This window comes from Styela clava, chromosome 14 (genome assembly GCF_964204865.1).
Source record: "Styela clava chromosome 14, kaStyClav1.hap1.2, whole genome shotgun sequence".
In the NCBI taxonomy this organism is placed as follows: Eukaryota; Metazoa; Chordata; class Ascidiacea; order Stolidobranchia; family Styelidae; genus Styela; species Styela clava.
Window position 1 is genome coordinate 15,827,966 of NC_135263.1, and position 25,505 is coordinate 15,853,470.

Here is a 25,505-nt window from a genome sequence, read left to right on the forward strand (position 1 = left end):
TTTTCCTTAGCCCACAAGTATTTGGAAGTTCCTCTAATCCTCGTCAACATTGCTGCGTTATTTTGTGCAATATCGTAAAACTGGCTGCAAGAAATGTCGTTAAAATTGTAAACTAAAGTGAGTATGCTAGCAACGGACTCAAATAGAAAGTTTTCGCGTTCTTTCGACCACTGTGGTTGCATTAAAGAGAAAATGCGCGAAAACGTTGGCGTTATGCGAAATAATGCTGAAGTAATATTGTGCGATCTTTATCAGTTCGCTGTAAAAGTCCTGGTGCTGCAGGATTTGAAATATTCTGTCCATCTTTCATGTGCCATGAGTTTACAGTAAGAAACTGAATTGGAATGAAGTTGCTTTTCTACGAACTTGCATAAAGTTTGGAATTGGTCGAATAACTTGGCTTCATCAATCGAAACATTTTTTGCAAGCAGATACTCAACGCACGGTTCAACAATTCTCATCCAGTCAAAGCATTTGAATTCCTCAAACGAAGCTGTCCATTTTTCGAGGTATTGTACGCAAGACTCGTACAATAAAGCCACATCTGAGAGAAATACATCACATTCACGGCCTACGCAATTCAGATTTAATTTGGATTTGTATGAACGTGTGTTTTTTTCTCTCTTCAATCGTAGATTTAACAGTGCTAAGACAAGCTTTGATTTCAATAATTGAGGATTTTGAATGTTCAATATGCCTAATTTGGCCATTAAACACAGCAACAAACGATTGCAAATGTTTTAAATACAACTCACTCACAGGATTTTCATAAAATCTTTTTAGAGCAACAGGTGGCTTTTCAATAGACCGGAAATATGACTGCAGGGCAGGGTGCACCTGAATCATTCTAGATAAACTTGAATAAAGTGATAGCCACCTGGTCACGCAGTGGGGAAGTAGTTTTTTATACTGTGTATCCACAAAGTTACCATAATCCTTCAGTTGTTCTGTGCGTACAGTGTATATGCTGGAATATTGGTACGTTTTGTAAATAATATTTTCCACATCAATGCTCGTCTGATTGGTTTCATGGTGTAAACAGTTATTCAGAACATGTGCAGGGCATCCTACCCCAATCAAATTTGGCAGGTTGATTTGCAATCGAGAAAATACGTTATTGCCCTTTCTAAAAGCCAATCGGCCGAAGTTAGTATTACAGTTATCGGCAGTAAATGAAACACATTTCTTAAACAGATTCATTTTGGTCGAAGTTTCTTTAATATCATTCGCAATTGTTGAAGATTTCTCATTCGTGGTACTTTTAACTTCAAGCAACTTAGACTGCAACCCACCATTTTCCCAGTCATGATATTGTACAACTATCGCGAAAAGTTTTGTAGCGTTATGATTACTGCCGTCTGTCGCTACTCCGAGATACAAAATATCATGTTGTTGATTAGTATTTAAGGCATGTTGAACAGTCATCGGGGCTAGAATATTATTCACAATAGCTTCAACTTTTGTCCGACCACAAAAATATTTTTTTGAAATATTTGAATCTGGAAAAATCTTCTTCATTAGATTTGACGTACAATCGTTAGATCTGAAACTCTGGTGATGTTTCACACAGTGAAACGCCATTATAGCTTCGGCGACAGCGACATTTCCTTCTATTTGAGTCCCAGGCGCACAAAAGTAGTCGGTCACCTTGGCTGATGATGTCTCTCCTCTAACAGATGTTTTATGCTTGGAACTCTCAACGTGCAACTGTAAGCTGAGTTTGCCCTTATTCGCCACAGAAACGAAAGTACCGTAGCCACAAGAAATGCACTCCGCTTCGCTGTCAGTTCGACCTTTTCTAAAGCATGGGTACTTTTGCTTTAGTTCCTGAGAGAAAAAGGTTTTCCTTTTCTGCATAATTTACTGGGTTTACAAGCGCAAGGATCTGCCACAATCGAAACTTCACGGAATTGCGATATACAAAGTGAAGTGACGTAAAACAGAATTGCACAATAAATGCGATTTTTACGTCATAAACGATTGTGCAGATCAATTATGCATTTAACCTCTAGGCAGGCCTGCACAACATACGGCCCGCTAGATACTTCTGTGCGGCCCGCGGGTAATTTGGGAACACGCCACTTCTCAGGTCTAACAGCCTAAGCCGGCATTGTTATGCAAGCGCGCCGCTACTCCGATCGTACTCGAAATCGTGAGATTTATGTTTTGCACTAGTTTCAATAAATATCGAACGTTGTGTGAAATTGGTGTGCCCTCCGCGACCCTTGAAATTCGTCGCTCGATCTCTCGCCCCCTAGTTTGGGAAACCCTGATTTAGATATCTCAGTATTCAAACTGAATCACGCTTAAAACAATATCGATATACAATCACACACCTATTAGTGCATATTAGCAACCTATTAATAACTCGTTATTTTTTACTAGCAGGTTATGAAACTGAAGTTTCTTTTTGAATCAAATTTAGAACTTAAAAAAGAAATTCTCGCACAAAAGATATTGCTATTTACTGTAAAATTTCAAATAAATTGAAGCAGATTTTGTAAAAACAATGTAATTTAACAGTCAAAAAAGTACAACAGAGGAAGATCTATCTATTGCTACTAAACGGATTATTTGTCCAGCCTACAATGGAAATATCCAATAATGGTGGATATGACTAAATAAATTGTCATATATATATTTGGGACGATTTTACAAAACGGAACCTGAGTGAAATATTTTCCTGCAGTCAGTTTATACTGCAACACGCAATACCTAATTCTAATAAAAAAGAAATATTGAAAATGAAGGGTGGGTTTTCAAGGTAGATGAACCATTAAATACATATTTGCCATCTCATATGCAAAAATACTGTACCTTGTTTTTACTTAAGAAAATAAGATTCTTCATATTTTTAAGCTCCCCAGTAATGAAAGTGTTTCATTAAATTTAACTGTTTCACAATATTATTTTGATTTGTAGTTCATCTTGTGAAATATGTATGTGGCAAAGTTTGCGGCCCGCCGGGCCTTCAGATTTATGCTTCTGGCCCTCGTGGGAATTTGAGTTGTGCAGGCTTGCTCTAGAGTAACCCCGCATGTTAACATAACGCAATGCATTGCTTGTCAGTTGTCATATCCTGGTCATATCTAATGATGATTACAAGTCTATATTTACTTTTTTTAACACATCAAAAATTTTTGGTTATATATATCATAAGGAATTTTAAAATAGTTAATCCCGTCCAAAAGGAGGACATTTTGACGTTTCAGAGCGTCCTCGGAGGACGGAAAAATTTAAGCGGACAAATCCTCCAAAAGGAGGACGTATGGTCACCCTACTATATAATTGTTTGAGCTTTGTACCCAAATCGGTACCGTGTTAGCCTATATGATACAGATCTAGGGTTAAAATCCACACAAGGTCCATAGAGTTTTTTTTTTATTACAGAAGACTATCTAGCAATAAATTATGAGGAAGCAAACAACAAACGCGAAAAAAGGTGTACAACAAAGACAATTTGGAAAAACCATATACAAAATACAAAGCGAGAAGTAAATGAACTATTTTCACAGAAGTGAATCAGATAGCATTGTATTTCCCCGACAATTCGAGTGACAACGTCTGAAAACGGCATTTAGTCAGGCCACATCCTATTAACTGCAAAAGAAAATACTTATATCGCACAATGGACATAGACTTGCTACCGGGCTGGCAGGCCACTCAGGCGCAGGACCTTGGTCATGTTCGTCAGAAATGTTTTGTTGCGATATATTTATACTCATTACTAGGTGTCGCTAATGGGAAACCTCCTAATTATCGCGCCTCTCCACATTCCTTTAATTAAATCTGTTGTTGTTCTATTAATGGCTTTTTACTTTTAGGTTAATTTCATACATTGAATTGTTACTTCGCTATTTTGCAGCTAAAATTCAGTAGGCCTATCAAGTATTCGCTAAATGAATGGATGAAGATACCGCTATTAAAAAGAATCTACGATACCTGGAAATGTTATTTAGTATCTAATGTGTATTTGCACAATCAAATTCAGGTGCAACTTTGCTTGAATGCGTTTATTATATTAACCATTTTTATACCCAACCTGTATTATGTAGCCTACGTAATTCTACTTCTAGCAGAATTTTTCTTTGCCCAAAAAGTTGATGCCTAATCGAGCGTGGCAAGGCGTTACGTTATATCAAGCGGTTCAGCGAACACAACAACATTGTACTTTCAGATCTTTGGTGTATCAACAGAGGGACGAATAATACATTAAGGTGGAAGAGTTTACCCGGAAAGTATTATTTTCCACTGTCAACTCTTTGATATATATTTGCTCTGTTTATTTAAACAGAGCCATGGTTGGTTAGGACGATTAGGCTGATTCTAATATCGGTTTTTATTTAACTTATTTCGTTTTATTTATCACCTTATTATTTAGTTATAATTTTTTATTTTATTCGTTTTTTTATCAATTATTTTATCATTCGGTAAAAATAAAATGAGCTCGTGATGAACTTCTACTTGAATAAAATGAAATTTTTTTTTAACATGGACCACCACTTGTGATTAATTCAGTAATTGAAGTTTAGCTTCACAATATCAATCTGTAAATCTTCAGATTTTTGAATGGTCAGTGAGCCTGAGAGATATCTCTGGAAGAAAGGTTCGTAATGTTCAACAAGACTTTTCAATTACCGTATCTGTATATTCTAGAAAATAAACTATTACTATGTTTAACTGATCATTGTTTTTTTTATGAACCAGTGACAATTGTTAATACAACATTTCGAAGATAATGTTCAGTTTTTTCATCTATTCGATTTTTCTTCTGTATATCCAATTTCAATGTGTGAGATGTCAACAGTTTGGATTCATTTCCGTGCAACCATCAGCTTGCTCTACTGAACAATATTACAATTTTGGAATTTTACAATGTGGAAATTGCCAAGATCCAGTGGGGATGCTGCCAGATTCTTCAGGTGAATGCGAATAATCTTAAAAAGTATTTTCTTAGTTTTTTGCATATCTCAATATCTCGGCGGTGTTGCGCTTTGTGCTAAGCATTAAGAATATGCTTGCCACCGCACCCCTGTTTACCCTGTGTGGGTTCATAGGTACGAATCCTGTGGGGTAAAATTGCGATAGGACTGCTGGACTTCACGCTGTCATAGGGCGCTTCAAGTAACCGCTCGGTTACGTCTTTCTCTACCATCAAATTCATGCATCTGAAAAAATTAATTGGCTAACTAACCCCATACCAGGCATGGACTAGTAGCCGAATGGGAGTCCGTAGTTTCCCATGTGATATAGCTGCTTATTAACTTTCCTTTCCTATGGAATAAATATGTAAATCTTATATTATTGATTATATATTTTTCAGGTTACTCATGCACATGCAGACCAGGTTATAAAGCAGACATCAACAATGTCAGAGTTCTGTCTTGTCAAGCATGTTCAAGCGTAAGTTATTTTTTGTCTTCCTACTAATATGTCTATTCAAATATTTTTTTCACATTTACAGTTTTTTCTAGCAAGTTATATCAATACTAGATTTTTTAACTTTCATTTATTGATTTCATATAATGATAAATCATACTCCATCCAAAATTTTCGAGTCATTTGTTTTGATTGTTTAATAGTTTTTCACCTGTTAGTTGTGAGTAATTGAACATGAAATAATCCTTAATAATGTTGTAAACAGGGAATAACAACTCCAGATGGATATTTCTGTTCATCATGCTCAAATGGAACGGATGTAAATGGACAATGTACATGTGCAGTGGATCAACAATTGATTAGTAAGAAAAATGATTTTTATTTATTTACATACAGTAGTACTTGGCACATATTGAATAAAACAAAAATCTTTAGCTTAAGTTTTCATATTGTTTTTTTTCATAACTTTTCTGTAAAATGATTTTCATGTACTTTGGCCAAATCATACATATATGGGGTTTGCGGAATATTTTGAAATGACTCACACTTCACTGCATACGATAATTTCTTCAAGTAGGGCTGATTGCTATAAGAAAGTATTTCAAAGAATTGATAATGAACTAATAGAGTTTTGAATTCAGTTTGACATTGTAATAGGCAGTTTGACACCACAAGCTAACGAACGAACTAAACGACACTTTGTGTATTTCTGTTGTTATCATTGATATTCATTTATGTAATATGTTTATATATGAGCTACTTTATATGCTTCATTTCAATATTTGAGAATCTTTTAGGCTTATTGTGGCTTTTAAAATTGGTCATACATAGCGACACCCCTGTTTTGGTATTGCTGGAAAACCATTTTTCTCAAAAGTACTGTCATACTGTCAGTATATTATATTCAGGACAAACCAGAAAGCCCCATTCAATATTTTTACAATTATTTTTCTTGTGAAACACCTGATTTCATGTGAAACACCTGACTGATTTGATTAAGAAGTATCACACCTATTAGATTACCAAATTAGGTTTCATAATAGGCTCATTGTATCAAGTTTATCAGATCTCAGAAATCAAAGCATGATTCTGAAATATTCAATTAATATCAAATTACTTCTGTGTCAATTATTTAAGATTGTCCATCCATCCATGATCTTGGTGTATGTACAAATAGATAGTGCCATGAGTGTGCAATCACTAGTATTGAGTTATGCTTCTTTCATACAAATTTCATATAATAAACACACATATCATATTAACCACGAGTTTTGTTAATATGTTCTTACTTAAATGCTTATTATAAATCAGTTTCAATTTAGTAAAATGAGAAAAGTAAAATATAAAATTGTTTTCAGTACCTTCATATTCTTCAGTAGTAGATTCTGTTGGAACTTGTTCATCTTGTTCTTCAACTTCTTTGGTGAACACTGGAAATTTGAAGTGAGTTAAAAATAAATGAAATATTGGTTTTAATTGTAAAATATATATTCAGTAATTGTTGCTTTTACTTTCTTTTATTTCAATTCAATCATTACTTTCGTAAATTCTCTTACACTTACTTTGTTCTCTCATTTCTTCTATGATAAATAGATATGAATGAATATAAAGGTCAGCATTGGCAATGGATTTTATTGAGAGTTTTCCTTTTTTTGAATTCTTTTGAGCGTGTCATAATTTTTTTAATTTTTTTGAGATGGTTCAAAACATGTTGAAAAGTTTTTAAGATATACAGCCCTGCAAAAAATTGGTTAGGTATCGTTCAAAAGTTTTGTCAACAACATCTAAGCGAGATCTCGTGACCCTCAGGCCTCAACCCTTGCAGCTTCTTCTATTTAGAGGAAATAGTTGGCACATTATTCTAAGTGTTAGCAAAATCTTTGCAATTCTCATTACATTTGTAATTACTCTGCGTGGCTTTGCCCAGATCGTTATTCTGACTATATGCTGCCATAGTATTTAGTCATTTAAACGATTTTCCTTGCTTAAATTCATTCTTTTTATAATTTTTTTTTTGTAGCTGTGTGCCATGTCCGGAATGTTGTTTCAATATTACATCTGCAGCAGTGTTTGGAGGCCTTTGTTTTAATTCAACAACAGCAGGGAATCTCAATGGCATCAGTATACCAACAACAACTTCTGATACTGTAAGTTTTATCATTTTTATTAATTAATATGTCTTGTGTATTGTGAAAAATATATTGACTTTCTATGAATTATTGTTAAGTTCAGAGTTGTTCAAGTCTGGTGGTAGGTAAAGAATTGATAGTTTTTCTAATGAATGTAGTTGATTCTACGAGTTTAGTGAATTTGAGTTTTTAAAGTGGCTTGAGAGGGAATGTGAATCCATGCAGTATACATTAGCGAGGAGGTTTAATCAGTTCGAATTTTTCTTCCAAATATATTTAACTGTTGATGTGATGAATCAGTGTTCAAAAAAGTGAAGTTGTTAGACATGAAAATGCTTTCAATTCAGCTGTGTAGTATATCATCACATTGATTGAGATAGCAATAAAATCATTCAAATTGAGAAGGTACAGTAGTAATTCAATAGAATTGTTGTATCATTACTCTCTAATCTTTAGTCTTTCGTGCATGTGAGCATTTTCAAGTGAGCTAAAGGTATTAAGAAAGATTGTAGAAGATTATCAGGTGATTAAGCATTTCATTTTATATTCGAAAAAATTATAATTGATCCATTGTCAGAATGGACCAATTTTATACATGTTAATGTCAAAGAATAGCCTACCCTTTTTTTTGTCAAATTAAAAAGGTGTTTATAGGCATAATACATGATATTCTGAGGGTCTTCATTCATTTTGAACTATTTATAAAACAAACATGCACCAAAGAATATAAAAAAATACATCTTCTCACCTCCCAGTTGAATAGTTTGTAGCGGAATATGGGTGTTTTTTGCATAATCCATCTTTTTGAATTCATATCATCTTCTTCCACACAATTTACTATCACACAATCTATTCGATCTTCTAATTTGTGAAAAAAAAAATTTTTTCAGTCACCGTTCATTACATTGAATGTCAGAGCTGCATATGGAGCATGTGTTGCAGAGGTGAATATATCTATTGAAGTTTAAATTTTTCATTATTCAATTGTTTCTATCAAAATAAATAAAGATGAAAAGTAAAGAGTAAGTGCATATTGTGCAATGGATATCACAGTGTGTATCATCAAGTGTTTTATTATTATATTATATCTCAATATATGTGTGGTGACCCAGTGCGCAAAGTAGTGCATCAGGGTATACCTGATAGATAACTAACTGAATATAATACAAAAATTAACATTTTGAGTCTATGAAGTTAGGCATGATTTTTGGGAAACATTACACAAAAATCTATCTTTTGTAATGACTCTGACAGTCTGACCGCTTGACTTAATATTGGACCACCTTTTAAAACATTTTGTATGTATTTGTATTGTCACTTTCTACAATGAAATATTTTGGATTGGTATCAACAATAAAAGATGATCTTTTCGTTTCTAGATTTTTTATTATGGTATATTACCGTATGTTTCAGAGACACTGTTGTATTATTTTGCCGATACAAATTCTGAAAAGTAGCAGAATAAAAATTTTCTTTATCTGATATTTTCCTTTTTCATTGACAACTATTTCAAGTTTTGATTATTGAATATATTTCAGCCATCTATGCGTAATCAAACAGCATGTGAACAATTATCAAATATGTGTGTCATGGAACATTATTCACCTTCTGCAGTTTCATGTACACAATATTTTGAAGCTAATGGTCAATCCTTTGAAATAACTGATGGAGAAGCATGGTAAATATTATTTATCTTATAATTTTGAGTTGAATTATGTTTTAAATCTAGATTCTTTTCTAAATGGAGGTTTCGAAAGATGAAGCAATGGTAATATAACAATTCCAGGGTTTAACAATTCAAAGCAAAATGGCACAACAAAAAAATTATTTGAAAATATTGCAAAGAAAAATGTGCTATTTAAGGTGAACATTCGTTTTAGCCCACTTAGTTTTCAAGAGACGTGTGGGAATGGTAGCGACACCTTGCTGCAGAATAAAGGCACAAAAGGAGCTTTAAAACATTGCACATCTAATGCTATGTGCATCTGACTACTACCGAGAAAGAATAACCCTCCTTTTTTCATTTCTAGGCGGGCAAGTGGAATTCCGTGGCTTTACTATTCCCAAGATTTCAACTCTCAAATTCAAGAGGATACTGAAATAACCACAGGATTCTCTTATAATGGAGTGAGTTATAAATATAAAAAGGGCATATTTAATTTATGAAACCATTACAATACTTCCCACAGACTTTTTGCATTTCTTTGCAATCGCTAAGTAGTACATCCTATTATTACACCATGATATTAGTATCTATGCTTGCATTTGACAACAAGCTATACTTTGACAATACAGTATTTTTGTAACATGATTAAGGTTTCATATTTTAATTTTTTATATAAGATTATTTTGCAAATCAGAATGCAGGTAGATGCCAAATTAGGGTCCACTTTTTAGTATTTTCCCAATTTTATTTATAGGGTATGATAGTGTCCTATTAAATTACTCTTGAAATAGATAAAATATACCAGTAAACAGAGTAACAGTTACTGGCAGACAAAATGTGCAAATGTTTACAAGTACCATGTCAAATAATTTATATCAGGGTGGTCCAAGGTTGACGGCCTCGCGGGCCACAATATTGCCAAGAATTTGTAAACAGTGCAATACAAAACAAAACCTTTTATTGTCCAAACACATTAATCATTATTTGTCATTTATCAAGCTAAAACTTGCAAAAACCACCAAAAAAACTCACTGAAACGTGCAAATTTAGTGTAAGATTTTAAACTCGAAAAGTAGAAAATGCCGTTTTAGATTGTCACCGACACAACTTGTGGATACCCCGCGGGCCTGGGTTTGGACTACCCTGATTTATATCACCATTTTTCCTCACCTCATAAATCAGAATCACTTAAAATTTAGCCCTCTACAGCCAATGTTGAATTCAGGCATATTTTGCACTTGAATTATAAAGTCTGATATACCTTAATATCATTTTCTAGCAAAGTCTTTAGCTAAGAATTAGTTTCAAATTAAGATTAAATTGTACATTCCATTTCAGAATTCGAGGTTAGAATTATTTGTTGCACAATATAGAGCAAATGGTACGTTTCTTGGTATATCAAGTGTTGAAGATGGTTTGATACAGGTGTGTACTTCATATTTACATCAATTTTACGATTGATGTTATTGGCATACTGCTACATTTGGATATAAAAGATTGTACTATCTATTGCGAGCTCTTATTATCAAGGTTTCAACAGCATGGACAATCTTTGTCATTTTGTTTTTCTGTTATTCAGATTAAGGTTGAAATCTCATGGCTTGAATTTCAGATAAATTTTTCGCATACCTCAAAATATTTGGCAATCGTGAATATATGGATATGGATGGGGCTCGTAGCGGTTCCTTAAACTTGATTGTGTTTTTAACTTATATGTAGAAATTGAAAGCTGTGAATAATTATTTTATAACTTGACAAAATAGAAAAATATCCGTTTCTAACTATTTTCAATAATCGAATAATTTTTTTGGCATTATTTGTCTTCACTACTTGTTCAGCAAGCAAAATTCCTTGATCAACTTTGATCTGTTGTGTCAAATATTTATTGTCATTTTTCTCATATCAACTTAATGAAATCAAATCAACTAATAAATGATATGTTTTCTAGCTTTGCAAGGACAAACCAACAGCGATGAATACTGCTTATATATTTGGTACAACATTTCTGTCTTCGGTTAGTAAATCTTTAAATCACTCAAATTTACATTTCACAACTCTCACATTCTCTCCTTAAAAATTTATCCTTAATTCTATATATTTGTTCCAAATTTTTGACTTGTATCGTTTTCGTAGAATCGATTTATCTTGACATAAAATGAATTTAAACATAAATTGAATAGTTGGGTCTTGGTATTTACTTATTTTGACTCTTATTATCTCTTTTGGTAAAATTTATATGAGTTATTTATACAATACCATTATCTTTCTACTTGGTTGTTGTTTTGTTTTGGTAATAGTGACTTAACTATTGTCTGTTTCAGTGTACCCTTGATGCAAAATCATTATTCCTTGATGAAAATAATGCGAACATATATTTTGATATGTTTCTACAATATACATCAAATGCAGGAGAAATCATGTATTATCCAATACCGGTACTCATTGAAAATTACCTTGATGATAGAGGCAATGCTGTAAATTCAGGTATGGTAATAATATATATTGATATTAGGATGAGTTTATGAAGCATAATAGTCTTAAACAGAGGTTCTCAAACGGTGGGGCGCATCCCACAAGGGGGGCGTAGACAATTTTTTGAGGGGGTGTGAAGCTAATTAAAATAAAAATATTTGTTAGATGGGCTCGGCGGTGTGGCTCATCGTGCTAACCGTTAAGGAATACGCTTGCCACCGCATCTCTGATTACCCTTCGTGGGATCGCAGGTTTGAATCCCATGCGGGGATGATCATGTGCGAGAGGATTGCTGGACTCCTCGCCGTCGTAGGGTGGTTCACATAACGGCTGGTCGGTTACGGCTTCCTCCACCATTAAGTCCATGCTTCCGAAAACAAATAACTGGCTAACTAATCCCATACCCGACCTGGACTGCTAACCGGACGAGAGATCGTGGTTCGTCATATGATTAAGCCGTCTTATCGGCTTTCCTCTCCCCCGAGATAAATATGTAAATCCTATCCTATGTTAGATTTGATTTTGGTTCCACCAGTGTTTTTTTTTTTGAATAAAACATAGTTTCCCCTTTTTATCTGTTATTTGTAGCTTATTGTTAGCCAGTTATTTTTGAGGTGGGGTGCAAGACTTGACAAATTCTAAAAAGCGGGTGCGACCTAAAAAGTTTGAGAAAAACTGGTCTAGAATATTCTATTGAATAAATTAAAAACAAATAAATTAAATACCGTACTTGCTCGTTTTGTAGCCCGGGCCCATATTTTTTTAAACCAAACTCACTAACCGGGCGCTTATTCAAACCGGCCCTTATTCAAGCATGGGCGCTTGTTATTTTTAAAGTAAAATTATACACAAAAATTAGGGTAATTGGACGCCTAAGGCGTGAGTGTTATCTACCACCGCTTAAAATTCTACAGCGTTGTGACAAACGCGCTTCTTATTCCCTATTGTTCTCTACCACTGAAAAATCAGCATTTACATCGGGCGGGTATTCAAGCACCGGCCCTTATTTATTTTTATGTTCTGTTCACACGGGCGGCTATTCCAACAGGCCCCATAATCAAGATCGGGCAGTAAAACGAGCATATACAGTAAATTGAAAATATTTAGTGAATGCACAATACGGTATGTTGAAAGCAAACATGTATAAATTTTCAAATGTCTTTTCAAACACGCTTACTCAAGGCAATGGTTATGTCAAATGGTTGGCAAAATTAATTATTTGCTTTGTATTCCTATATTCTGTATATGAATAAGCCTGGAAAGGGAAGAATTTGCATTTGTACTTGTTTCTGCCATGATTTAATTATTGAATAAAATACTTTAGTTAACATCAGTAATTCACTGTTTTCATATAGAAGTTTCAAATAGAGCATTATTTAGAGCAGTGCATTCTCTTTTAACCTTATAATAAATTTATTTCTGCTTATTGTTATATTTATGAATGTATATACTGTGTACATCTAGGAACTGGGACTGGACAATTTACCAGAAGATTTTTCTTGATTGATAATGTGTACAGTGCAAATGCTCGTTATGCAAGCTCTATGCAGTTATTGTAAGTAAAACTAATACCTATGTAGGCCAAATAGTAATCATTCTTATGATGAATTGGCAAATTTATCTAGTACACAAATATCCATATTAGGAGAAGTTATGGGTTATAGATGATATGTTATATCCTACTATGCTACTTACTGTATTAAACAACTGTATATGTGATCTCTCACTCGTTCACTCATACCTGTCAGAAAATAAATATTATGCCTAATTTTTTTCCAAGATCTCAATTATGGAGTTGATTATGAAATCCACTACTTCATAAGTTGTTTTCTTTATGCTAATGACACAAACTGCTTTCTACACTAAATAGCTGCTGTATAGCAGTAGGTCTTGGCACTTAGTGGTTACTTGCATTAACCTTGCTCAGAGATTAATCTATATTTCCGAGTACACATGGCTTTGCTTTGAGCAAATTTGTTATAAAATAGAGCTCTATAGTTGGGTGTTATTACATATAACATTGTATAGAATACAACTGATACATCCTAGGTTGTGCAGTAAAATTTGACAATGAATAGATTTTGTTTTTTTATCAGGCTTGCACAAATATAATATTAAAACAGCATCTAAATGTCTTTAAAAAAAATACTGTTGAAGAAATATTGGATAAACTAATTTGCTAACTAATTGAACATTGCTATTCTCATCACACATAATTTAGGTTTGTTTTGAAAAGAATCTGACTAAATATCCTACTTCTAGCGTACTCGAAAAGCTTTTACTGATTAGGTTTTTTCGTTGTTAACAGTGATAACTATTATTTCTTTTTTTATACCATAAAACTGTTTTTTTCACATTTATTTATTTAACTTACCCGTTAAGCTTCAATATTTGGTTAAGTTTGAATTCTTTATTTCTTCTTAGCAAAGATTGGTTATTTGGTCATCATAGATATCTCGAGATTAATTGCTCTCTTTATTTATCTTTGTGCTTTTATGTTTTGGTAGTAAAACCTTTAATGACATCTTCAAAATTTATCTTTCTGAAAGACTATTCCTTTATTTTTGTCGGTCATACATGTTTTTTTTAAAAGTAAGCCGTATGCTTTGATCATGCAAAGCCGAATGTAATGTTCAATCTCCTGTAATTACCATTATTCCATGTTATGGTGCAAAAGATGAATTTAAATTTATCCCATGGTTAATAAATGATGAATTTGAAACCTAGAAAATGTTTCTGTTTATTCATCCGACTAAATATGTAAGGTGACCAGTTACTTGAATGGAAATTGGCGTAGGTAGAAAGAGTTAAATTTGGTTTCACATTCATTTGAAAGGAATTTAAAATTATTGAAAGGAAAGTATGATAGCAGAATGTTCAATAGTCTTCTGCATATTATGGTCATGGCTTATCATGACAAGTACGCTGCGCTTCAATAAAAATAGTTTTGCTTTTAATGTTTTCTATCAGTTAATTTTATTTGCCATGTTTATAAATAAAAAGGGTACTCCTGAAGTATGCGCACCAAGATGTCGCATAACCTGAACCCTAACCTGGTACACAACATAAGTTCAGGTTGTGCGCCATCTTGGTGCGCATACTTCAGGATCAATCAATTTTTCAAACAACTTATCAGTGTTGTAAATTGTATAAAGCCTGAGGAATGTTCCATGGCTATCCCAAATGTATTATGTGTGATGTCATAATATACTATAAATGTGAGAAAACAATTGTGCAGTAACATTAAATTCACACTTGAATGATTACAATGCTTGAAATTGAAATAATTTTACAGGATCAGGATAAGGCCTAATTCACCTGCTGGACTGATATATCCACCAATATTGAGAATGTCATATTCAACTGTTGATGCAAGTGTACTGACTGATAGTACAAACCCTACAGTGCCTGTAAGTCACATTTACTTTTTGATCGATAACCAGTGCAAGTAATGATCAACAGTGCTAAACCAGCACAATCTTATACTTGTTACCGGTAGTGCCAATAATCACAGGGGTTCAATTAGTGGCGTCTAAAGGGGGCCAAAGGGGCAGCTGCCCGGGCAGCATATTATAGGGGTGAGTTAAATACCAATATTTAAATAATAATATTACAAACATTTTACTCTTACTTGTCCTTAAAATTATTTATTATTGTGTATAACAAGTTAACAACATCTAGGCCTATAATTCATTATAAAATTATTTTTGAAGTTAGGTATAAGGGGCATCATTATCAGAAATCCGTCCCCGGCAGCAGAAAAGTTCGACACGCCACTGAGTTCAATACAATCGCTTTCAGTGTCATTAGAATCAATGTGATTTGGGGATGCGTGTTTGGTTGAATAACCTTGGCCCAATATGTAACTTAGTTGATCTGTTTGACTGCTACTAACACTAGCTTTCCTATTGAGTTTGGGCGCTTTCCGTTCTCTTTTCATTGTGCCTTACTCCTTTTGTGCATTGAATATTGTTTGTAAAATTAGCCAGTTTTTGATTGATTTTTCAAAACATTGTGTTTTATGCGAACATTTTTTTGCGTCACTCTTTTATTTCATAGTTTATAAATAATTATATATTACATATAAATTGCAGGCATCATTCACTGTAACATACAGTTCAAGTGTAGCTGATCAGAATGAAGCAATCAAGGTGAATTTTTTGATAAAGTTTTATTGTTGTGAATAAAAAATCATCGCAAATTTGCGATGTTGCATGTTTAATTAAGTCAATGACATAAATACTTTTAAAATGGAAGATCGACTAGTGGTTAATATATATTAATCTTCATTGTTTTGTCATATAATGAACTGAATTTTGCTTAGTTTTATCATGGATACGAGTTTTCAATTTCTATTACCGGTACCTATAATGTGTGGTAAGCATTATTGTGATAACTTTACGCATAATGCTAACTTCTAATCAGAACTACTCTTATCTCAAGTCCATAAAACAAATAACTAACTAATCACATTTGTGTAATAGTATGATTCTAAAAGCCAAACCTATAAATGGTCATCAGGCACTAACTAAAATCAAAACTAAGATGGGAACAGCTTTGAAACCCCGACATAAAAGATAGCTCCTGATCCAGAATAAAGAAGATCAAAATAAGTCAATTTCGGAAAAATATGACATTTGATATAAAACTGTTAGGACACTGATAAACATTTTATATTTCTTATTAATTTCAGATTACATTGTCTGTGTTTGGTGTTCTGGCATTCTTATATGCAGCAGTTGAAACTAGTGGATGGAGAAGAAGACAAGGGTTGCCTTATGTTGAATTGACGGTATGTGAAAAAAGTACCTTTTAACTAAGAAAATTATTTATAGTTTAAAGGATTTTACTCAAAATTGCGAAATGAGGAAAATATTCATTCTCGGCTTTAAACATCAAAATTTTTTATTGAAGTCTTTGGTGAGTATTTCTCATAATCATGATCAGACAGCTTCAAGAGCATTCATTTTTATGCAATTGCTTCAGAAGAATTTATTTTTCGAAATTTCAAAATTTGTCTTTTCGTGGTAAAACCCTTGATTTTAAAATTCCTTTCATTTTTTTAAAAGGATTTTTGGAAGTTATTAAAAAATTCATGTTTTGGGTGAATTAAGTATAAAAAGATTAAAATAAAAATAAATGCTAAGATTACATTTGTTTTATGTATATACATGCTAAACTAAATGCAAAAAATTTAGTCCTAAAAAGCTAATATTCGGTTTAATTTAGCATTTGATAAATGAAAATTTTAATATGAAAATCAACAGTTAGCTGTATTATTTTAGCAATTAATCTAGAATTGTCAGAAAATGCATAAAACGAATATTTAATAGTAAATGAAATAGAAATATTAAAAACCCTCTCAATGTGTTTCTTTCAGACACTGATTCAATTCATGCTGATCTTCATGGGAAATTTGGCAAATGTATTTTTCGTGTTTGAACTCGGATACACAACTGTTTTGTTGATATTTTTCAAGGTATTTTATTCATATTATCGTAATACTTTTGACTAATAAAATATCTCTTAAAAATTTTGAAAAATTGGGTAAAACATTTTTGGAACTAGATTATTGAATCAGTAAAAGAATGTTTAATTATTAATTCATCATAACACAAAGTTATATATTTTCGAGATTGTCATCGCCACATGAATGACTTCGTTACTAAAAGGTCTTATTTTTGTTGAACTTATTGTTTCATAATTATGATTTTCAACCGTATGCATAATTTTTTGGTGCATTTTATTTTTACAAATTCAACTGTATTTTTAATTGTATTTGACACTAATGTCGGTGATGATAAGTTTCAATGAAATGTCTGCATGTTGTAAAGCAGGGTCAGTCAACCTTTTTGGCCGACGGGCCACATTTAGTTTACTAATAATTGCGCGGGCCACTTAACATGGTAATTATTTTCTAAATTTGACAACTGACTAAAAGTTAATAGAAAAACAAGCATAAGGCAAAAAAACGAAGATACTGTGTAGAGTCAACAACGGTATTTCTACGCGTAGATATTTTGGTGTGAAGTTCGGCACTGTTTTTCGCTGACAGGTTTTCAATATTCACTGAAATGGACGATGTAGCAATGCGAAGCCAAATTTTCATATGACTGTAAGAAATTAGTGATCTCACAGGGGATTTGACATGGTTCATCTGTGAAAAAACTTGCTTGTACATGTAAGTGCTGACGAATAATGAGGTCATTAAAACTGCCATTCTGTGAATCCTTTGAAATTCTTTCTTTAGAGACTTATTTTCTGTAAAATTGAGTAATGGCAAGTCTTTAAATCAGACTGGTAATTGTACGTCATTCAAGCGCCAAAGCAATCCAAAGTTGTCAACTCATCAATATTGTGCTTCATTGTCAAAACATCAAGAATTTTATGCATGTACATACCACGCCTAAACACACAGCATTGGCAATTATCATTTATGCCCCCAGCAGATTTGACCAAGTAAAATTTGGTTGGTGCTATATTTGAACGAGAAACCACGTGATAAAATAAAAAAAGATTGTCTCACAGATGAGATAACTTTAAAGAGAGTAGTAAAAGACCCAAGTGTGTAAGCGACTATTCATGTATCGATATATCCCAGTTGGTTTCGAATTTCGATTCAAAATTGCACTCATTGCTCGTTTGAAAGGGCTAGCAGAGCCCATTTCAGGAAAATGAACAAATTTTTTGTATCAAATCTTTATATTAACTACATCACTTGAAAAATAGGAGTTTTACTCAAATTTTTCTTTTTCATTTATTTCCGAAAATACAGCAAGGGCCACTCGAAACTCCTAGGCGGGCCACATGTGGCCCGCGGGCCACGGGTTGGACAACCCTGTTGTAAAGTTTCAAATTGAGACTCATTTGTGTCTAATTTTTTTTCAAAAGTTCTAAGCTCTTTAAGAGGTTGGTTGATTGTTGTTTAACGTCACCTATTTCATGTTATGTTGAACAAAATTTGGAGTTCCAGAAGTATGTGCACCAAGATGGTGCACATCCTAAACATAGTATGTGTACCAGGTTAGGGTTCAGGTTGAGCGCCATCTTGGTGCACATACTTTGAGAGTGCCCAAAATTCATTTCTTTAATTAAGGAATTTAACTGATTTTCAGGGTCAAGATTCTGCAACATCATATGTACCATCTAATGATAGTTATCAGAATTATTTGTTCATCATTTTTATATCAGTTGCGTTTGCTTGCAAGGTAACAGTTTTATATTTTTGATTAGATTTTTGACAAAATTATGATTCATACTGAATTATTTTTATTTAGTTTCTTCAAGTTTTTGTCATGATATTCCAACAATCATCTGTTGATATATTTCTCATTGATTGGGAACGACCTCGTGCAAAAAGTGCGGACGATGGATCAAATAAAGTCAGCATATGGAGAACTTATTTTATTGCAAATGAATGGAATGAAATTCAGGTAGCAAGACATTTTCTTATTTCCTCAAATTTTCTGTGTCAATTCATGTCATAGCTTGTCTATATTATTGTATTGATATTGGATAGTTTTTGCTAATGAGGTGAAGTATTGAATTACCAAGTGGCAAATGCTCAAAAGTCTATTTGATCCTAAAAGCTGCGATCTCTTATTTGCGACTAATTATTTGACTTTACAATTTTACTGATTCTGTTTTTTCAGACATTCAGAAAAATCAACACATCGTTTCAGCTTTTATGTGTTTTGCTCTTCTTAGAGGTAAGATCATTTTAATCCTACAGTACGGATATTATCAGTTATTATCAGATTTTAAATTCCATGAGTGCTATCTGCTGTCAATTCCTTTTACTCAGAATTTACTTCCAAACCGACTGTGTTCATGATAATTTTAGGTTCAAGGCTACCGGTATATTTAGAAATGTACGTTTGTTTGATCTATGTATATGTCCCAGAACTTTTGCACTTGCCCGTATGCACTTGCCTGTATTATTGTTTCTTAAAAACTAATGAATACTTTTTGATGGAAGTGTGAAGTCCGCAACATGTTAAAAGTATTTTAAAAAAACTGATTATAGAATCAGGGGAGAAAATTAACCTAAGTATGGTTTACAGAATTTGAATTTAAAGAGTGTTGCCAAACGAATGCTAACCTTATTAAGTATTACTTCAATTCACACACATACAACTACAACATTTTTAATATTTGTTATTTTTATAATTAAGGTTGTTGGTTTTAAAAATCTGGCAACATTGGATTCCAGCAATGGTTTGAATCCACCATCAAATGGTTATGAAGCTCCAACTAGTAATTTGCTGAGGTTTGCTGTAGGAGGTCTAGTGTATGTTATCGTCGCATTAGTACAGGTAATTTTTTTTTTTAAATGTATACTGGTGGCTCGGAACATACATGCATCTATAATATAATTGTTTTGCACATCTCTCAAGCTGCATAATAGGCATATTGGTAAAATTTTAAAGAAGTTGGACATTGCTTAAAGCAGGGCTTTCCAAAATTTTAAGCTCGCTACCTCTTCCAATATATTAAAATTTTCCGTGACCCCTCTTAGGTCGGCATTGTCTGTTTCTCTGATCTCATGTATTCTTGCACTAGTCTTAATAGTTGTGTTCCGAAAGTCTAAAATAGTATTTTGCGTGAAATTGATAAATTCTTCGCGACCCCTAAAATTCGTTAGGGGTCCTCTGCGGGGTCGCAATACCCAGTTTGGGAAGCTCTGGCTGATAGTCATGCACTAGGGCTAGGAATAGTTTACCGGTTAATCGGCTAACTGTTTTTGGATGGTTAACAGTTATAATTAATTTTACCATTAACTTTCATCCAAGGTAGAACACCATTTTCTGCGTAAATTCCCGCTATAATTTTGCGCATAATTCTTTATTTTGTGACTTCAAAATTGACTTATGCCAGAAGTACAGCAAATACCTTCAAAAAATATCTCTGTTAGCAATAGAATCGTGTCAATACGAAAGCTGCATCTTTGACATCAACAGCGAGCGGTTAACCGGTCAGTTTTGCTTGATTAATGATCAAAAGTGTTGTCACTGAAATTCCCAGCCATAGTAAAAACACATTTTCATGGTTTCAACAAAAAGTAGATCAATTCAACATATTCACGTTTTCTAAAATAGTATCATTTTTCATAGTATGAGTACAGACATGCTTGAAACAAATGTTCACCTGAATCTGATTAAATTTCCTACTGAATAAAGTTTCTTCGTTATACAGGTTATCTATTTCAAATTGATCCATGAAAGATTCATCAGTGATAAAACTCGAGATTTTGTCGATCTTTGTTCTCTGTCTAATGTGAGTTTGTATTTTATTTTTATAATTTTACTGGAGAAGAGTTAAATGATGTACGAATGACTGGTGTCTTTATTTCTGTAATTCAAAACGCATCTTTAAAGTGCATCTTGGAGTCAAATTCAGGATCCAATTTAAATTCAAAATTATTTGTTTAAATAGATAGTAGATAAAGGAATTGAAGTAGTAGAATTAAAGTGAGTTAGAAAAAATTATTATTACAAGTATTATTAAGAAAATAAAGTCATGAACATATTACTAATTCATGTTCTCATAGAGGGTACCTTTTGGTAATATTGCTATTTGCCTTGGTTTTACAGGGGCCCCCTCAAAAGACCCCCTAAGTTTCTACCCCTTAATCTGGGTTGGGATCACCCTGTCTCGTGATGTATATCATGATTAGCGGAATGTAAAGAAATGAATTGATATAGATAGAAAAAATATTTGTCAAAAAATTATAGACATAATCATAGCATCTAAAATTAATTTATTTATACCGTAATTGTCAACTACTAAAACAGATCAGTGTATTTGTGTTGGCGCAACAAACATTTGGTTATTATATTCATGGAAGATCCGTGCATGGACGAGCTGACACTGACATGGCTGAAATGAATCAAATGCTAAAACGAGAAGAGGTTTGTAGTCAAAATGAAAACTTATTTTTTTATGATTTTATTTGAATTTGCTGTGAATGGTTGGACTGTATTTTGCATTGTATTTCCATTCGTGTGAAGGCCTTGCGAGGCAGCTGTACATTTAGGTTTTCAAATTTCACTCTTGTTTGTAGAATTGGATTATATGACCATAGCACTGGGGTCAAATGATCAGAATTTTTTTATCGAAAATGTTGTGTAGATGTAACTTTTATTTTTTATTATTTTTGCAGGAAAATTTGGTCAGTACCAGAGGTTTACTTGCAGGTAGTGAAGATCAAGTGTTCGAAATAATGATTCCATTGAAAATGAGACAGCAATATGATAAAATATATCAGCCACTACAATTGGTGAGTATTATTTACTGTGTTCATGCTTTAATCTGTAATCTGTAGTACCGTAATAGGCAATAGGGGATTTATCTGAACTTGCAGATGAAATATTGGCTTTTAATATTAACACTTAATATTAATATTTAATGAAAATAATTTACTCCAATGAAGAACAGTCATACTTGTCACGGGGTTGGGAACTTTGTGTTAGTGTACAAGCCATCAAATGTCGACTCGTAGATGAAGGATTTTTTTAATTTAATCCCCATCTCTGCACTACGATCTAAGGATGGGAAGAACTCCATTTGGGCAAAATATTCAGCCAAGTAGTGACATGTGAGATGTGACTGGTTGGTTATTTTTAAGTTTTAAAAAATTAATTAACTGAAAAAAATAATGATAAGATGCGAGCCTATATGTCACAGTTGTCAGGTCATGAACATAATGTGTTCAACCTTCAGAAATCAGCCTAGGCCTCGAATACTATTTTCATAAAAACAATCATTCATTTTCAACAATTTCCAGCTTTTTACAGTGAAGTTCTTTTTGGTAATTAGTTTGACAATAGTTCAGTCAAAGTATTATTTATTTTTACATATTTATTTGTCTGTTCATTTTATTGTATATTCTGATGGCTTTTTCATATGTTTATTTTTGTTATTCATTTATTTACAGATGAAATCACAACCTGCTGCAAGAGGTAAATATTTGTAACTGAAATGTTTATATCACTTAATTTTAATTGTTAGTAAAAAAAAAAAATTATATTAATATCATATATTATAACTATCCGCAAGGGTTACACGAGACTAACTCCCAATCCTTCCTCAATGCCTTTGAGCTAGTATATCCGTATGCATATAATGCAAGGATGCTGTAGCAGGAATAAACATAATATACTATGCAATTCAAGTCCTGCTGCACTAATATTATAATAGAATAATAATTATGAGTATTAGTCGAGTAATAAAAAATTTAAATTTATTGGGTCATTTCATATATTAAAGGTTTACCACTCCAACGCAAAATCCTGTTACGATTATATTTTATACATAATATATTATCACATTATTACTATGCTTCAAAAGTATTGAAAAAAAGACAAACATTAGACACTGAGACTAAGTTTTACACTTGTTCCTTGTATGCTGAATGTCTAGTCTAATTGTCCTATTCTAGGTGGTGGACAGAGCACAGGTGGCATTACTTCGGAAAGTATGAAAGCTTACAGCACTATGAGGACATTTTTGACATCGTTCATTAATCATGTAAGAATATTTTGTTAGAAATCATCAGCAAACTTTTTAACATGAAAATTCATAAAAACACTTCCTGCTTTATTGACAAATTAAATTTGGCTCTTGGTCACAGATGTATTCAATTAGTTGTCACTGTTTATTTATGTCGGTTAAACTTTGAAATTTGTGTATCATTTTTTACTGCTAATAGCAGTGTTATCTGGAAAAACCTTTTAAGCTTGACATTCATGGATTTCTAGGGTTAATAATATGAAACTTTGTTTTATTAGTCGCTACGTGATTTGGATTACAATGTCAGAGACAAGTTATTCCTGGAAAAACTTCTCAACATTGAGTTTCAAGAACCTATTGATAAAGCTTTTTTTACGATTGGTAAGTTTAATTGGCCAAAAGTACTGATATTCTTTGTGAAGAGCAGCAGATCATCCTATATCTGATATTCTTCAGTGACGCTAGTTCCAGCAATATCTTATTGCTTCCCTTCCTCGACAGAAGCAAAAGATTGATTAGATACTGTGTGACCAAAAAAACAGAACCCTAGTCATCTACGAATGTTAGAGCTGTAGTTCCCAACCTTTTATGGCTCTTGGCCCCCTCCTGGAGGCTTTTATCACTATTGGCCCCTGTTTATCAATCCAGTGGTATTGTGCTGGTATTTTGATTGGTAGATTCCAAATCCCATTATGTTCCAACAATTGTGAAGAAATTTATGAGTTTGTATTTAAAATCGAACATATGATACAGGTACATAACCTTCTTACTCTGTGTTTTTTTACCAGATGATGCTTACTCATTTGCTGATATCCTGTTTTATGGACATGAGTTTGCTTTACTTGTGTTTGATATTCTCCTATTTTCTCTGGTTGATTATGGATCTAAAAACTTTGTTCTTGCTGCTGTCATCACATACATTGTTGGTGGGGTGAGTTTACTTGAGCTTTATTGTTTATAATCAAAATTACTCAGATTCTCTTGAATGCAGATTAAATTTTACAATATATCACTATATTCATCTTTAGGTGTTCAAATCTCTTCGTGGAATACTTGGCAGATACAACTTAGCAAGAAAAACCTTGATTGACAAGAGGCTTCTGATTTAAAATCAAATCTGAGTCAAATCGAATTTATATTTTTTGATTAATTCATTGAATCTAGATTATTAGAGGCCAAAAACAGATTGGAAAGGGCAAAATGCAGCATGGGTATTGATTGTTGTTTTCCAATATTTAGTAATGATTAGTATTACTTACAACACAATGAAGCAGGTTATAGTTCACTCAACATTTACTAATCTTATTGGCCTTACTGCCAAAAACATTTAAAATTTGAGCATGAGGAGCAATAGTATAATAGCAGAAGATGCATTAGAAGTCAATCAACTCTAACTTCTTATTTTGGACTATCCATGTAAATTAGGTCACATGCTTGGTAAACATGTTTTCTCCACAACACATGTCTTGGCTATTAAAAATAATAAAAAAGTATTGCTTATATTGCTTCTGCTTATCAGCAAAAATGAGTTAATGATTTTGTTCGGAACTTTGATTTTATATTAAGGTAGATGTTGTGTTTGGCCAGCGGAGTGCAAAATCCAAAAATTTGATTTTGTTATTGGGGAACATGTTGTGAATTTTGTATTTTATGTAGTTGATGAACAACATACCTATTAATAAGAGTATTATCTGTTATTTTATTGTAGTGAGGCTATTTAGAAACTTTTGTGGTATAAAGTCTATTTTTTTCAAAAAATCTTCTTGTTTGTGTGAGTAATTGTTGTCTCACTAGTTCGTTCATTTGGGTTGGGTCAGGCAAGGTATTTAAAACATAACCACCTTACGGCGGCACTCGAATTTCGCCGTGCTTGTATATAATTTAAAAAACTTAATGCAATGTGTTTAAAGTGGTAATTGTCCCATTATCTTTACACCCACGTACATATACACACGTGAAATGCACCCGTACATTAACACTGGTGCAGGAATGGTGGAGGAATCTTCTCGCACATAACTATCCCCGCATGGGATTCGAACCTGCGGACCCACGCTGAGTAATCATAGGTGCGGTGGCGAGCGTATTCCTAAAGCTTAGCACGATGAGCCACACCGCCGCATATAGCGACAAACATTTATAATGTTAAACGCAGGACAATAGATGGTGCGATGAAACTCTAAGTCTAGAATAACGAAAAGTGTACATTTCGACTCCATAATCAGCATGACGGGCGATAAAATAATTGATAGAAATAAATTAAAAAAAAGCTGATTATAGAATCAGGCGAGCAAAAGCTTAAGGCAAGATTTTTTTTTATCCAAGTCTATTTTTGCATCTCTGCATAGTTT

At 33.0% G+C, this 25,505-nt stretch overlaps 1 protein-coding gene across 1 annotated transcript; it reads left to right on the top strand.

The window, feature by feature from the left end:
• Positions 1-3,871: 3,871 nt before the first annotated feature.
• LOC120340485 (meckelin-like) lies at positions 3,872-24,856 on the top strand. The gene is made up of 28 exons (XM_039408758.2): positions 3,872-4,922; positions 5,324-5,403; positions 5,645-5,741; positions 6,738-6,822; positions 7,400-7,526; positions 8,399-8,452; positions 9,047-9,186; positions 9,539-9,635; positions 10,513-10,599; positions 11,123-11,188; positions 11,496-11,658; positions 13,111-13,201; positions 14,942-15,056; positions 15,741-15,797; positions 16,340-16,438; positions 17,027-17,125; positions 18,762-18,854; positions 18,924-19,079; positions 19,299-19,355; positions 19,821-19,961; positions 20,842-20,922; positions 21,441-21,557; positions 21,809-21,925; positions 22,583-22,607; positions 23,087-23,175; positions 23,436-23,538; positions 23,946-24,088; positions 24,186-24,856. The coding sequence occupies exons 1-28, from the start codon at positions 4,739-4,741 to the stop codon at positions 24,264-24,266; spliced, it is 2,844 nt and encodes a 947-aa protein (XP_039264692.2). The 5' UTR covers positions 3,872-4,738; the 3' UTR covers positions 24,267-24,856.
• Positions 24,857-25,505: the final 649 nt, after the last annotated feature.

Coding starts and splice junctions, on each gene's coding strand:
- LOC120340485 (XM_039408758.2), top strand. CDS start 4,739: ATGTTCAGTTTTTTCATCTATTCGATTTTTCTTCTGTATATCCAATTT. Junction 4,923..5,323: donor GATGCTGCCAGATTCTTCAG/GTGAATGCGAAT, acceptor TATATTTTTCAG/GTTACTCATGCACATGCAGA. Junction 11,189..11,495: donor GTACAACATTTCTGTCTTCG/GTTAGTAAATCT, acceptor TGTCTGTTTCAG/TGTACCCTTGATGCAAAATC.